This window comes from Hyperolius riggenbachi, chromosome 9, assembly GCF_040937935.1.
Source record: "Hyperolius riggenbachi isolate aHypRig1 chromosome 9, aHypRig1.pri, whole genome shotgun sequence".
Lineage (NCBI taxonomy): Eukaryota > Metazoa > Chordata > Amphibia > Anura > Hyperoliidae > Hyperolius > Hyperolius riggenbachi.
The window spans coordinates 245,789,055-245,804,503 of record NC_090654.1 but is presented as its reverse complement, the minus strand read 5'-3'; the positions used below and the strand labels follow the sequence as shown (position 1 = coordinate 245,804,503).

The window sequence follows — 15,449 nt, the reverse complement described above, 5'->3', positions numbered from 1 at the left end:
ATACTTTGTAGAACCACCTTTTGCTGCAATTACAGCTGCCAGTCTTTTGGGGTATGTCTCTACCAGCTTTGCACATCTAGAAACTGAAATCCTTGCCCATTCTTCTTTGCAAAACAGCTCCAGCTCAGTCAGATTAGATGGACAGCGTTTGTGAACAGCAGTTTTCAGATCTTGCCACAGATTCTCGATTGGATTTAGATCTGGACTTTGACTGGGCCATTCTAACACATATATATGTTTTGTTTTAAACCATTCCATTGTTGCCCTGGCTTTATGTTTAGGGTCATTGTCCTGCTGGAAGGTGAACCTCCGCCCCAGTCTCAAGTCTTTTTCAGACTCCAAGAGGTTTTCTTCCAAGATTGCCCAGTATTTGGCTCCATCCTTCTTCCCATCAACTCTGATCAGCTTCCCTGTCCCTGCTGAAGAGATGCACCCCCCGAGCATGATGCTGCTACCACGATATTTGACAGTGGGGATGGTGTGTTCAGAGTGATGTGCAGTGTTAGTTTTCCGCTACACATAGCGTTTTGCATTTTGGCCAAAAAGTTCCATTTTGGTCTCATCTGACCAGAGCACCTTCTTCCACATGTTTGCGGTGTCCCCCACATGGCTTGTGGCAAACTGCAAATGGGACTTCTTATGCTTTCTGTCAACAATGCCTTTCTTCTTGCCACTCTTCCATAAAGTCCAACTTTGTACAGTGCATGACTAATAGTTGTCCTATGGACAGAGTCTCTCTCCCACCTGAGCTGTAGATCTCTGCAGCTCGTCCAGAGTCACCATGGGCCTTTTGACTGCATTTCTGATCAGCGCTCTCCTTGTTCGGCCTGTGAGTTTAGGTGGATGGCCTTGTCTTGGTAGGTTTACAGTTGTGCCATACTCCTTCCATTTCTGAATGATCTCTTGAACAGTGCTCCGTGGAATGTTCAAGGCTTTGGAAATCTTTTTGTAGCCTAAGCCTGCTTTAAAATTTTCAATAAATTGATCCCTGACCTGTCTTGTGTGTTCTTTGGACTTCACGATGTTGTTGCTCCCAATATTCTCTTAGACAACCTCTGAGGCCCTCACAGAGCAGCCGTATTTGTACTGACATTAGATTACACACAGGTGCACTCTATTTAGTCATTAGCACTCATCAGGCAATGTCTACAGGCAACTGACTGCACTCAGATCAAAGGGGGCGGAATAATTATGCACACACCACTTTGCGGTTATTTATTTGTAAAAAATGTTTGGAATCCTGTATGATTTTCGTGCCACTTCTCACATGTACACCACTTTGTATTGGTCTTTCACGTGGAATTCCAATACAATTGATGCATGTGTGTGGCAGTAATATGACAAAATGTGGAAAACTTCAAGGGGGCCGAATACTTTTGCAACCCACTGTATATGCTTACTATGTACTATGCTGTACCTGATTGTATGTTTTTAACCATTGTGCATGTGTTTTGTACCATCACCGACCATGGATGTGCCAAAAATAATTCCGGGTACAACCCCCGTTGTACTTGGCAAAATAAAATGATTCTGATTCTGATTAATTGCATAAGGCCCACAGTGTTTTCAGCAGCAGAAATTGTATGTTTAGCGATCTTCCAAAGCATATTATAAAATAATTATTTAAAGGTTATTTACAAAAGTTTATATAACTAGGACAATATTTTATTTGACATATCCCAGAGTACTGCTTTCAGTTCCCTTGTAAGTTTGAGTGGGTACAAAGTCTTGTAACTAGTCACCCACTGCCCAATGGAGAAGGGTTAAAGCTTTACCTCCACATCGTACAGGAACCTGAAGTCGCTGGGTGCCCGTGATGCCGCCTGGACGGCCTTAGCCAACTCTACAGCGCCCTTCCCTCCGTCCGCCCAGTGAGTGCACTTCACAGCATCAAATGCGCCAGCTTCCTTGGCCAGACGACAGACCAGCTCCAGCTCAGCCTGTGTGTCTGTTCTGTGGGCAACATAAGGACATCTCTATGAATCCCACTAGACAATTGTTATATCCAGGAGTCATTTATTTATTTATTTTTTAAAGGGAACTGAAACCGAACTGTAAAAAACGAGTTTCTCTTACCTGGGGCTTCTACCGGCCCCCTGCAGCAGCTCTGTGCCCGTGCTGTCACTGAACGATCCTCTGGACCCCCGCCGCTCCTCAGCTTCGATTCTGGTGATTCAGCCAGTCCATGGCCACTGCACCAATGTGGCCCGTGCTGCGCGTGTCCTTCAATCGCACTCCCGTCGCTGGTAGCTTTCTGCGCATTATGAGAAAATCTCTACTGCGCATGCGCAGGACGCTCCCGGTAATGGGGAGTGTGATTGAGGACGCACACAGCCAGGGCTGCGCAGGCACTGCTGGTAGAAGCCCCATTGAAGTGAAACTCATTTTTTACAGGTCGGTTTAGGTTTCTTTTAAATTAAATTTTATAACATAAGCAAATAAAAATACATGTTTAAAACAAGCCTACATGCATACATTTAATTAACTGAAACTAAAATAAATATAATGGAGCACACAGTAACTTTAAAGTGAACCTCCAGACTAAAAATATATTCAGCAGCACTGAAAAGGCTTGGTGTTTCTTTAACAGTTTCATCGTATCAGAACTGTTTTTCTTACCCAAGCCTCATTTTTAGCTGCACAGAAGAAAACTGCCCGGGCCTATTTTTCCCCTGTTGCTGTGCAAAGCATGATGGGATTTCTTATATTGTTCTCGATCTGCTGTTTTGGTGCACATTTGTTTGTTTTTTTATTTGATATTTGAAGCCTAGCGCACAGCTGGGAGGAGTGATCAGGTCACAAGACAGTTGGAACTGTGTCTCATGCTCCCCGTCACCTCCTTTCAACCAAAAACATGGCTGCCCCCATTAAAAAGATGGCTGTTCCCATGAAAAAGATGACTGCAGCCATGAAATCACAAACATTTGCCTGTTCTTTTAAAACACGGTGGGTAAGAGATTATATTACCTATCTATTTCAATTAACATAACTAATGTAACTTAATGACAGTATGTTTGTTTAGGCTGAAGTTCCCCTTTAAGGCAGCCATACACTGGTCGATTGCCACCACATCGACCAACCGATAGATCCCTCTTTGATCAAACCTGATCAGAGAGGGATCTATTGGCTGCCCATACACTGCACACAGATTTTGAATCTATTTCAGCATGAAATTGATTCACAACCTGTGGAGCTGCCGCTGCCTCACCTCCCCCATTTTGTCTTCCCTGGCCAGCAGCACTATTACCTGTCCGCTGGCGCGAGTCTCCGGGTCCGTGCTGTCCCTTTCTCCGGCTGGTCTTCTTCTCCGTCTCCTCTTCACTTCCTGTCCCGTCCTGTGATAAGGGGATGTTCAAACAGTAGAGTATGCTCTACTGTTTGAAATTCCCCTTATCACAGGATGGGACAGGAAGTGAAGAGAAGATAATGAAGGCCAGCTGGAGAGAGGGACAGCACGGACCCGGGGACTCACGCCAGCGGGACAGGTGAGTGTATTGCTGCGTTGATCGAATCGATCCATTTTGGATGGAAATCTGTTGACCGGTCAACATTTGCTTTAACTATTTCAAAGAAGATTAAATCACAGCGATCGAATCTGCTGTATATTGGTGGGAAATCAAAGTAGTGTATAGGTACCTTCAGGTGTAGGTTGGGGGAGGGGGGTGGGGGGTTAGTGTTAGGCAAGTAATGTATATTGAACACATGGTCTCCTTACTTGAAAGCATTGACAGCCACCACCACGGGGACCCCAAAGAAAGTGGCATTCTGAATTTGCTTATTAAGGTTGCTGCAGCCTTTCTCCAACAGCTCCAAATTCTGCAGAAAGAAATGTGAAAGTGAGATATTTTTGTCATCTATTGATGTAAACCTGACAAATTTTGCAGCACTTCACAGTCCATCATCCTGTCACTAACTGTACCTCAGAGGTGGTATCTAAAGGTGGCCACTAACGATTAAATAAACGTTTTTAACATTTACATTTTTAGCAAACAATCGTTACAGCCAGGGCCGAGCCGAGGCATAGGCTGGAGAGGCTCCAGCCTCAGGGCGCAGTGTAGGAGGGGGCGCAGAATTCATTTAGCTGTCATTCCTAATTGTGTTTGAAACAGAAAGAAATAAGAAAAGGGGATACATGGCAGTGACTGCAAGCCAGATAACTAGATATTAAGGTGTTGGGGAGGTTGTGGGCCCTGGGGCACCTATTAGTCTAATAGCAATCAGCGTGTGAATGCTGGGGTGGCAGGGATGGAGGGGCGCACTTTGGTGTCTCAGCCTTGGGTGCTGGAGGGCCTTGTCCCAGTTCTGGTTACAGCAATTAGATAATGGTGATCAGATTGGTAGAAGATAAACCCCGTTGAGGTTTTTGTGAACGATTCTTAAAGCGGTCATTAGATGGCAATTTTTTCGAATGGGAAAACGTTTTTATTTTTATTTTCAGTTGTGATGGATAGGCAGAAAATATTGGTTTGCTTATGGTGAATTAATCGATGTATTAACATGCTTTTTTCGATTACTCAGAAGATTCTTCACTACAAATTGGACCATTATTGGCCAGGCTGCTTTTATACTTGGTGCTTTGCGATTTTTAACGATCGCATCACACCGTGCCTGAAAAGTTGCACAGCACATTATATCAGTGATTTGGTCTCACCGCCACCATTGAAAGTATGCCTCACTTTAAGCATATATGCCCAAGTTGCCCAGTATGCATTGCGTTACCATCCTGGGACCCGCTGCACCACGTTCAGTGTAATAGACCCATAGGCTATCACTGCTCCTGTGACGGTATGCAGCTTTTTCAGGATGCGGCAACATATGTAGCGTATTAAGTTTTAAAGGGGCCTATAGGATATCCAAGCTTAAAAAAAGTTCAATACAGTACATACACTGATCAACAATGGTATCCAGTCCAGGGCTCCATCCTCCGTTCCCCCCAGAAGACATTCATCCCGTATTAAGCCCAGACCACCTGTACCGGACATACTATGAGCAGTTGGATCCTGTATGCTGCTCTCCTGGTGGCGTCCTTATCGCGGCACATGCACAATCCAACAGTAGGGAGTTTTGTTGAAGAGCTCTATATGTCACAATATGGTGCATGCAAGCCCTTCATGCCAAACCAGCACTTGTTTTATTTATTTATATAGCGCCGACATATTACGCAGCGCTTTACAGAGTATATTGTCTTGTCACTAACTGTCCCTCAGAGGGGCTCACAATCTATTCCCTACCATAGTCAAATGTCTATGTATGTATCGTGTAGTGCATGTATCATAGTCTAGGGCCAATTGAGAGGGATGCCAATAAATTTATCTGCATGTTTTTGGGATGTGGGAGAAAACCGGAGTTCCTGGAGGAAACCCACGTAGACACGGGGAGAACTAACAAACTCCTTGCACATGTTAACCTGGCTGGAATTCGAACCGGGGACCCAGTGCTGCGAGTCGAGAGCGCTAACCACTACGCCACCGTGCTGCCCACTGTGTAGTTTACTCATACCTAGTGACCTCATAAAAACAAGATGGAGGAATCGCTGGTCGCTGTGTTCCTGCATTGAAAAGGATACTGCCTTACTTGCCAAACGCAGCGCAGAAGAGAAGGACAGAATACAGAGCAGTTATAACCAATTAGCAGCTCAGAGGGAGAAAGTTTTGAGACGATTGCGTATGTGTGAAGAGAAGATGCCAAGTTCTGCAGGTGGTGTGGAACGCACATCTCCGATGCTGCTCAGAAACCATCATTATGATAATTACACAACCCTTTTTTTTTTATATCAAATTGTATATTATTCTCTGTCTACGGCACAAACTGTCTGCTGCCCCACGTCAGAGGACAGTGAAAGACATGGAGAGAATTTGCCCGTCAAACCTCAAACACAGGAAGGTCATCTAACTATTTCATGCAAATAGGGATGAGTCATCGTTATGCCTGTCCAAATCCTGAGTCACTAATAAGCATGAAAAACAGTTTGTGATTAAAGCATACCTTAAAGTAAACCAGAGACGGCTTAAAGTGGATCCGAGATAAAAAACTAACCGTAACAAGTAACTTGTCTACATAGCTTATCTAAAGTTTAGATAGTTTACACAGCAAATCTAGCTGCAAACAGCTTCAATAGTTTATGATTATTTATTCCTGTGATACAATGACAGCAGCCATGTTCTGTTTGTCACATTGTCACAGGCTGAGGGCTGGAGATGCTATCAGCTTGCCTGTGTGTAAATTCAGTCCCCTCTCCTCCTCCCTCCTCCCCTCTACTAGCCAGAGATTTCATAGGCAACCTCCTCCTCCTGCCCAGACTGAGCTCCCATAAGCCCTTGCTACAGTGCCAAGGCACTCTGAAAAGCTGTGGGCGAGGCTTGTTTAGTTTATAGGGAATTAGAGTATTAAAACAAAACAAAAAAAGTATTTGGCTTGAAGGAATGCCGTATAAACAATATGAAAGGAACACAATTATGCAATGAGTAAAAGCAAAAGTTTATCTCGGATCCACTTTAACCTAAAGAATGGATACTTACCCGGGGCTTCCTAAAGCCCCATAAGCATGGATGCGTCCCTCGCCGTCCTCACGTCTGTCGTTCAGCCACAATCAGCCCCGTTAAATGGTTCAGTTGGGGTCTTCTGCGCATGCGCGATAGGTCCACGCATGCGCAAAAGACCCCGACTGACGCGACTGAAGCCCCAGGTAAGTATCAAATCTGTAGGTTAAGCCGTTTCTGGTACACTTCAAGCTCATGATGTGTTTTTCTTTCTTTTTTTATCTCCAAGTGTCATTGTAATTATCACCAAATGTGCTTAACCCCCATGGCAGTATGATTACAGGTAGTCCTCGGTAACGAACAAGATAGGGACCGTCCGCTCGTTCTTAACCTGAATCTGTCCTTAAGTCGGGACAGCCACCTTTGCCCCCGTTTTAAGTGCAGAGTAAGCGCAGCGGAAGGTAGATAGAGGACATTTCACCTGATCCTCGGCGGTAGAAGGTCCCATCGTGGTGCCCGGAAGCTGCGGGGCCCGTCCTCTCGCTCCGTCCACTGTTCCCCGGCGGCTTCACATGCGTCGCATAATGACGCATTAGCAGGCGCCGCCACTAGGGGGCTTCTCCTGATTGCGTCATTATGGGATGCATAAGAAGCCGCCGGGGAACAGTGGACGGAGCAAGAGGACGGCCGTGCAGCTTCCGGGCACCACGATGGGACCTTCTACCGCCGAGGATCAGGTGAGATGTCCTCTATTTACCTTCCGCTGCGCTTACTCTGCATTTAAAACGGCGCATAAGTGGTAGTCCCCGGCGGCGTGACGTCATTGCGACGGAGCGGAGCTATGGTCGCGGCGTTCGTATCGGCGGGTCGTTCGTAAGTCGGGCGTTCGTAAACCGGGGACTACCTGTATTTACGGATTTTAGGATCTAAAAGCGGTACAATTTTTGCACCCTTTCAGACCCTAAAACCTGGAAAAAAAAATCATGCTGCTAGGGAGTTCTGCAGCAGCTCAGCACTCACTCACCTCCCTGGGATCCAGCGCTGCAGTTTTTCCTCCATCCTCTAGGTGGCGCTGTAACCCTATAGTGAGCAGGGGGAAGCAGAGCCTCGGAGGAGAGGAAGAAGAATGGCGGCCGACGTCGGGATCCCCCGGGAGGTGAGTGATAAACGACCGATGCGCGCATAGCTCTGCATATACCTCCAGCGGCTACCATGAGTTCAGCTCGGGGTTACTGCTCCTGGCTTGTCTTTTCCACCCCGAGCTGTACTCATGATTACTGCTAATGAGTTTACAGGGAACCTGAGAAGGTTCATACTGCTGTATTTATAATTACCTGGGGCTTCCTCCATATTAATGTGGTCTGTGGGCTCCCACGCCGTCCTCCCTGGCCGCTACGCTGTCCCGTGGTAGCCTCCGGTATTTTCTTTAGTCAGGTTCTTCTGTGCATGCGCGGCCTGGCCACTGCTCCCGTGGTTGGCATCGTTCTGCGCCTGCATAATAGTACCACAACTGAAGAAACTACCAGAGGCTATCACAGGACAATGGCGTGGCTGGGAAGGATGGTCCACATAGGGCTGGAGGAAGTCCCAGCTAAGTATAAATACAGCAGTATGTACTATCTTAGGTACACTAAATAACTTCAGCTGAGGCCCTGATCAATTCTTTTATGTTATATTCTTTTTACATACAGTTATCGCACCCCCAATATACAGTATAAGCTATTACACTGTGCCTATACTAAAAGCAAACAAGTTGAAGTTTCTGCTAATCTGTGAATGAGTAATTGGCCTCAAACATTTCTGATTTGAGATGTACACCTGTGTGTGTACTTAGAGTACTCCTAAAATGAGAGGGACATGGAGGCTGCCATATTTATTTCATTTAAACAATGCAGAGTAAATGGCTGCCCTGCTGATCCTGTGTCTCTAATGCCTTTAGAAAAATGAAGAGGAAAGAAAACATCCGGGCACCTTCCGTCTTTAAAATTTATTGTGCAATGTCCACATCCATCAGGGTTACATACCACGAGTGTGTTCCACGAGTGGTCAATACGGTGGCTGTGAGGTGGAGGTGGGGATGCCGGGCATCAGTGAGGGCTTGCGACGGCCGTTTCGCGTCTTGCTAGACGCTTGGTCACGCTGTGCTCCCGTGACCAACGGGAGCAACGGGAGCACAGCGTGACCAAGCGTCTAGCAAGACGCGAAACGGCCGTCGCAAGCCCTCACTGATGCCCGGCATCCCCACCTCCACCTCACAGCCACCGTATTGACCACTCGTGGAACACACTCGTGGTATGTAACCCTGATGGATGTGGACATTGCACAATAAATTTTAAAGATTTTAAAGACGGAAGGTGCCCGGATGTTTTCTTTCCTCTTCATTTTTCCAGTTCCAATATCTGTCATTTCTATTTTGTTCCGAAGTGCACACGCCTGAGCAAGTCACGCATAAGGGGTTACTGGAAGGAAGGTGAGAAGATTTACTGTTTGCCTGTCAATTTTTTGTCACTGACTACTGCTAAGTATATGGTAGGGAGTGCCACTCACAAAACGCTGTATCTACATGTTATCTCTAATGCCTTTAGCCAACTGACCCCGAATAAGCATGCAGCAGATCAGATGCTCTGACTGAAGTCTGGATTGGACACATGCTTGTTTCAGGTGTGGGATTCAGACTCTACTGATGCCAGGCAACTGGTATTGTTTAAAAGGAATTAAATATGGCAGCCTCCTTATCCGTCTCACTTCAGGAGTACTTTAAGTACACACTTAATTACTGTCCCCAAAAGGATTGGGACTCAATTCCTCAGGTGACAGTTTGGGGCCTGATGCTGTACAAATGTGTTGCTAGCTTCCAGGCTAGTGACAAGTTCTGTTGCTATGGTGGGCGGAGGAGTGATGCACAGTGTTTGACCAAGTAGCTCAGAGTAGGAGAGGTAAGGAGGGTGCACATTGGAGTCAGCCAGGGCTGGTTGCTTAAAGAGAATCTGTACTATAAAATTCTTACAATAAAAAGCATACCATTCTATTCATTATGTTCTCCTGTGCCCCTCTGTGCTGTTTCTGCCACTCTCTGCTGCAACCCTGGGTTGTAATTGCCAGTTTTAAGCAGTGTTTACAAACAAAAGACATGGCTTCTAACTAGAGTGTGATAGGCTTGAGAGTAGCTCAGTCTCTGACTCATGCAGAGCTTGGAGAGGGTGTGTATAGCTTCTGCCAATGACAAGCAGTGCAGCACATTCCACACATTCCAGCCTCAGCCGACAGAGCCAACCGAAGAGAGAAGATTAGATCATATAACAGAGATAATACAGCCACTGTGCAACTAGAAAAGGCTGCAGTAACACCGACCACATTAGAACAGGTATAGGAACTTATAGGATAGAAGAAATAAGGCTGAACATTTTGTTACAGAGTCTCTTTAACTGTTCCTCAGAGGGGTTTACAATCTAATCCCTACCATAGTCATATGTCCATTATAGTCTAGGGCCAATTTAGGTGAAAGCCAATTAACTTATCTGTATGTTTTTGGTATTTGGGAGGTAACCGGAGTACCCAAAGGAAACCCATGCAGACACGGAGAGAATATACAAACTCAGTGCAGATAGTGCCCTGGCTGGGATTCGAACCTGGGACCCAGCGCTGCAAGGCGAGAGTGCTATCCACTACACCACCATGCTGCCCAATAAAACACAAGCTTTTGTTTGCTCCTTTTCTCATGTACACCTGAATAGCACAGTGACAGTGATTGTCAGGTAAAATTACACCTATAATTTCAGTCTTCCACCAGGAGGTGAACCCCTTAAACGCTCTTAGCTGCCACAAGTGCATTTTCACACAGAACAAAGAGTCAGAGGCTGCTGTGGAATGATTAATACCTCGTCGCTCACCCACATGAAAGTGATTTGAATACAGCTCCTGCTTTAGGCCTAACACAACAGAGCAGCTGGAAGGCCTTTCAGTGCAGAACACAGGCGAATGCCTGAAGCGTCTGCTGGTCTATTCATAGGAAACGTGCTTATTAGCTCACCTCTTCAGTGTACTCCTTTGGTAGAGGAACCCCAGCCGTGACCTAGAAGAAAGACTGTGAATGTCAAACATATTCGGTGCATGCCAGCAATTCCAGTCAACAACTGCAAAATGATTTTTTTTTTCACCTCTTACTAACAACCTCGTCATTGACATCTGGCAAATATACAAATAAAGCTTGACTTAACCACCCTGGCGTTCTGATTAAATCGCCAGGGTGGCTGCGGGAGGGTTTTTTTTAAATAAAAAAAAAACTATTTCATGCAGCCAACTGAAAGTTGGCTGCATGAAAGCCCACTAGAGGGCGCTCCGGAGGCGATCTTCCGATCGCCTCCGGCGCCCAGAATAAACAAGGAAGGCCGCAATGAGCGGCCTTCCTTGTTTCGCTTATATCGTCGCCATAGCGACGAGCGGAGTGACGTCATCGACGTCAGCCGACGTCCTGACGTCAGCCGCCTCCGATCCAGCCCTTAGCGCTGGCCGGAACTTTTTGTTCCGGCTACGCTGGGCTCAGGCGGCTAGGGGGGCCCTCTTTCGCCGCTGCTCGCGGCGAATCGCCGCAGAGCGGCGGCGATCAGGCAGCACACGCGGCTGGCAAAGTGCCGGCTGCGTGTGCTGCTTTTTATTTCGTTAAAATCGGCCCAGCAGGGCCTGAGCGGCAGCCGCTGGCGGTGTTGGACGAGCTGAGCTCGTCCAGACCGCTCAGCTGGTTAAGGAACCTTAAAGGAATACTGCTATACACTCCTGATGTCACCAGGAGTGTATAGCACAAGCCCAGTATGGTCTGTGCCTGTGGAGTACGTTCCTGGTGACATCAGCGGGAGCGAGGACACAGCAACGCAGGCGTAGTGGTTTTCAGATTTTAAAGTCTGAAATTCCAGAAGTGAACCGGAGGCGGGGCTGGAGCATCGGTGAGTGGCTGCACAGGATGTCTGCGGGGGACCATTAGAAGCCCCGGGTAAGTTCAACTCATTTTCCCCAAATGCTCACACCCTTTCCCTTGACTACCTCTGGTGACCCTCACAGCTTTGGAGTCCACCTAGCAAGGGTCATAAAACAAGTGTGGCCATCAGAATCTTCACACCCATAACTAGTGTGGCCACAAAAACACCTGATCTGAAGGTTGGACCCCTTTATCAGAGGGAATGAAGTAGCAGTTGGGGCCTCCTTACAGCTCTGTCCCGAGTGCAGTTGCAGTGGCCTCCTCTGTAGTTACCCCCCCCCCCCCCCGGCCTTATACCCGAATACAAATTTGGAACATTTTTACAGGGGAAGCCTGGTAGTTCTATGTATGTATGTATGTATGTGGTGTGCATGAGGTGTGAGACCTAATGAAGAACCTTACTCAGTAAATTTTATTTGACTCATATTGATTGATAAAGTCTCTTAATAGAGAACAAGTGGCATTTTTAATCAAACTCCAGTGCTTCTCCAATGTTTTATTATTTTATTGTTCCCCAGTGTCTAATGGCCCCTCTCCCTCCTCTATGCAGTTTCCTGGTGTCTAGTGGCCCCCTTCCTCCTCTATACAGTTTCCTGGTGTCTAGTGGCCCCCTCCCTCCTCTATACAGTTTCCTGGTGTCTAGTGGCCCCCTCCCTCCTCTATACAGTTCCCTAGTGCCTAGTGGCCCCCTTCCTCCTCTATACAGTTTCCTGGTGTCTAGTGGCCCCCTTCCTCCTCTATACAGTTTCCTGGTGTCTAGTGGCCCCCTCCCTCCTCTATACAGTTCCCTAGTGTCTAGTGGCCCCCTTCCTCCTCTATACAGTTTCCTGGTGTCTAGTGGCCCCCTTCCTCCTCTATACAGTTTCCTGGTGTCTAGTGGCCCCCTCCCTCCTCTATACAGTTCCCTAGTGCCTAGTGGCCCCCTTCCTCCTCTATACAGTTTCCTGGTGTCTAGTGGCCCCCTCCCTCCTCTATACAGTTCCCTAGTGCCTAGTGGCCCCCTTCCTCCTCTATACAGTTTCCTGGTGTCTAGTGGCCCCCTCCCTCCTCTATACAGTTCCCTAGTGCCTAGTGGCCCCCTTCCTCCTCTATACAGTTTCCTGGTGTCTAGTGGCCCCCTCCCTCCTCTATACAGTTCCCTAGTGCCTAGTGGCCCCCTTCCTCCTCTATACAGTTTCCTGGTGTCTAGTGGCCCCCTCCCTCCTCTATACAGTTCCCTAGTGCCTAGTGGCCCCCTTCCTCCTCTATACAGTTTCCTGGTGTCTAGTGGCCCCCTCCCTCCTCTATACAGTTCCCTAGTGTCTAGTGGTCCTCTCCCTCTTCTATACAGTTCCCTAGTGTCTAGTGGTCCTCTCCCTCTTCTATACAGTTTCCTTATGTCTAGTGGCCCCTTCCCTCCTCTATACAGTTCCCTAGTGCCTCCCTCCCTCCTCTATACAGTTCCCTAGTGTCTAGTGCTGCCCTCCCTCCTTTATACAGTTCCCTGGTGTCTAGTGGCCTCCTTCCTCCCCTATACAGTTTCCTGATGTCCAGTGGTCCCCTCTCTCCTCTATACAGTTCCCCGATTCCCACTGCCCCCTCTCCCTCTCCTTTACAGTCTGGTTCTTTCAATTGGGGATATGTATGCCCCCCCCCCCTCCTCCCCCCCACTTGTGAGGATAGCAGCAGGACATAAAAGTTATATATTTCTTTGTATGTGCAGCGCCATCTAATCCTTTTCTGTCTGCTAGCCACCAGGGAACTGTATAAGGGACAGATGAGGAACTAGACATTTCAGCCTACTGAGTATTTGAGTTTGACACCCCTGTATTAGAGGAAGGGTGAGCACTCCTGATATTTAAATCGTGTTGGCACTCTTGATTAGTGTTTGTTGTCCAGTGCTTTGACAAAGGGGACCCTACATGACTCCAAAACAATTGTCGATTTTTGGATAAAATGCTAATGAAATAAAGTTCACTTGTTTTCATACTGTATATAAGGCCATGCAGATCTTTAACAATTTATTTCAATCAAATACAAGAACTTTTTGTCAAAAAGTTTAAAACTCACAGTTGGCCCTCCTCCATGCATTTTTAATGCTCGCACTGTAGCAACCAAAACCACCACATGAGGGCGCAATCCAGAGTATCTGCACTTTATATCGAAAAACTTCTCCATACCGATGTCTGCCCCAAAACCAGCCTCTGTCACTGTAAAGACAAAGTGGCACAGAGATAATAAGCCTAAGTTGAACTATACCCAAAATTGTACAGTCATTTTCCACAAAGTACGATAGTTTCCTTTTTTGACAAAAAAAAAAGTGGACCTATCACCATGCATCTGACACTAATCAAAAATAAATCACAAGTTAACAAACGCCTGAATTATTCCCCTTGTCATGTTAGTTCCAAAAATGAAAAGCGACGTTCATGTCCAGTGTGAACCGAGTTTTATCAGGACCCATCGTCTCACTTAAAGGACAACTGAACTGAGAGGAATATGGAGGTTGCCATATTTCATTTTCATTTAAACAATGCAAAGTACCTGGCTGTCCTGCTGGTGGTCCTTCAGCCATATACCCTGAACAATCATGCCCATCAGATATGTTTGACTTAAAGAGGAATTGTCTGCCACCAAATCAAAATCCATTTACCTACTGCTCTGTGTTTATTATGCAGCCTGGAACCTCACCTTGCATTGCAAGCACTTCAATCTAATCAGAAATGTTTCTGCTGTAATAAATCTTATCTGTCAGCCTGGCTCTATTTGGTACATTGCCAACGAGAAAAAAGCTTAACATCTCCCCTCCCACATTCCTGCTCCTTACTGATTGGCTGAGGGAAGTTCAGTGTGACATGAGGCTGAAATATGATCCTGCTGGGCTCACGTTTACAAAGCAAGCTAGCTATGACAGAGCAGATTCTAGGAGGGAAAAAAAAGATTAAGGGAGGAAATTACATCAGGATTGGCTTCAGTCAGAGGGAACCAAAATGGCAAATACCAGGAACATAATTATCTTTATTTGCTATATAAAACTAACTGATATGAAAATCTGGACAGTATAATGCATCTGTTATGTAAGTAGAACAAGTAGATATCTACTAATACATGTGTTTTTTTTTACTGGCATAGTATGGCTGATCCTACTGCTTTAAAGTTTGACTGCATTTGTCACATGCTTGTCTAAGGTGGGTGATTCAGACACTACTGCAGCCAAAGAGATCAGCAGGATTGCCAGGCAACTGGTATTGTTTAAAAAGAAATAAATATATGGAGGTGTCCGTAACCCTCTTAGGTCAGTTGTCCTTTAATGCTGCTGTAAGTCTAGGATGGTGGAAAATCGTCAGTTGCATCTGCTCTTTATCTTCTGAACATCACACGTGCAATTGGGTAGTCTTCCTGACAATCATGGTGGCTCCAATTACCATCCCATACTGTCTGTAAATGCCCAGAAGGAGTAGGACACGGTGCTAGTTTAGTGTAGGGCACCCAGCAGGAAACCTCATAGGGAACAGTTCTCCAACTACAGAACCCTTTACAGCACAAAGCGTTGTGATTGGCCGAATAGTGTGGGCGTAGTTTACCACAACCTATTGGAAACCTAGCAAGTTTGAGAGGGTGCTGTCCACCCTATCACGTTAGTGGAATTTCCCTATGAGGTTTCCTGCTGGGTCCCCTAAAGCAGAGTTCCCCAACCCTGTCCTCAAGGCCCACCAACAGTACATGTTTTGTAGAAAACCACAAACATACACAGGTGAGGTAATTAGTGTCTCAGAAGAGATGATTATCTACCTCTGTGGATTTCCACAAAACATGCACTGTTGTTGGGCCTTGAGGACGGGGTTGGGGAACACTGCGTAAAGTACAGTGCCCATCTTGAGGGTGGTAGAGACTTTTTTTTCTAAGTAAATCCCATTTTCTCTGCACCTGTCTTGATAAATGAGCTTCACTGACAAGTGGCAGGAAAGCAGCTAGAAGAATCTGAACACCTGAGCTACACACTTGTGTTTGGTCAGTAA

General features: G+C 46.4%; 1 protein-coding gene across 3 annotated transcripts in view; it reads right to left on the bottom strand.

The window, feature by feature from the left end:
* MTHFD1 (methylenetetrahydrofolate dehydrogenase, cyclohydrolase and formyltetrahydrofolate synthetase 1) overlaps window positions 1-15,449 on the bottom strand; it is a 155,281-nt gene that overhangs the window by 19,896 nt on the left and 119,936 nt on the right. For all 3 annotated transcript variants that reach the window (XM_068254245.1, XM_068254243.1, XM_068254244.1), the window contains 4 exons: window positions 13,501-13,640; window positions 10,510-10,551; window positions 3,716-3,816; window positions 1,776-1,953 (listed from right to left, as the gene is read on the bottom strand). In XM_068254245.1, coding sequence (XP_068110346.1) covers window positions 1,776-1,953; window positions 3,716-3,816; window positions 10,510-10,551; window positions 13,501-13,640 — 461 coding nt within the window. The remainder of the gene's footprint in view (window positions 1-1,775; window positions 1,954-3,715; window positions 3,817-10,509; window positions 10,552-13,500; window positions 13,641-15,449) is intronic.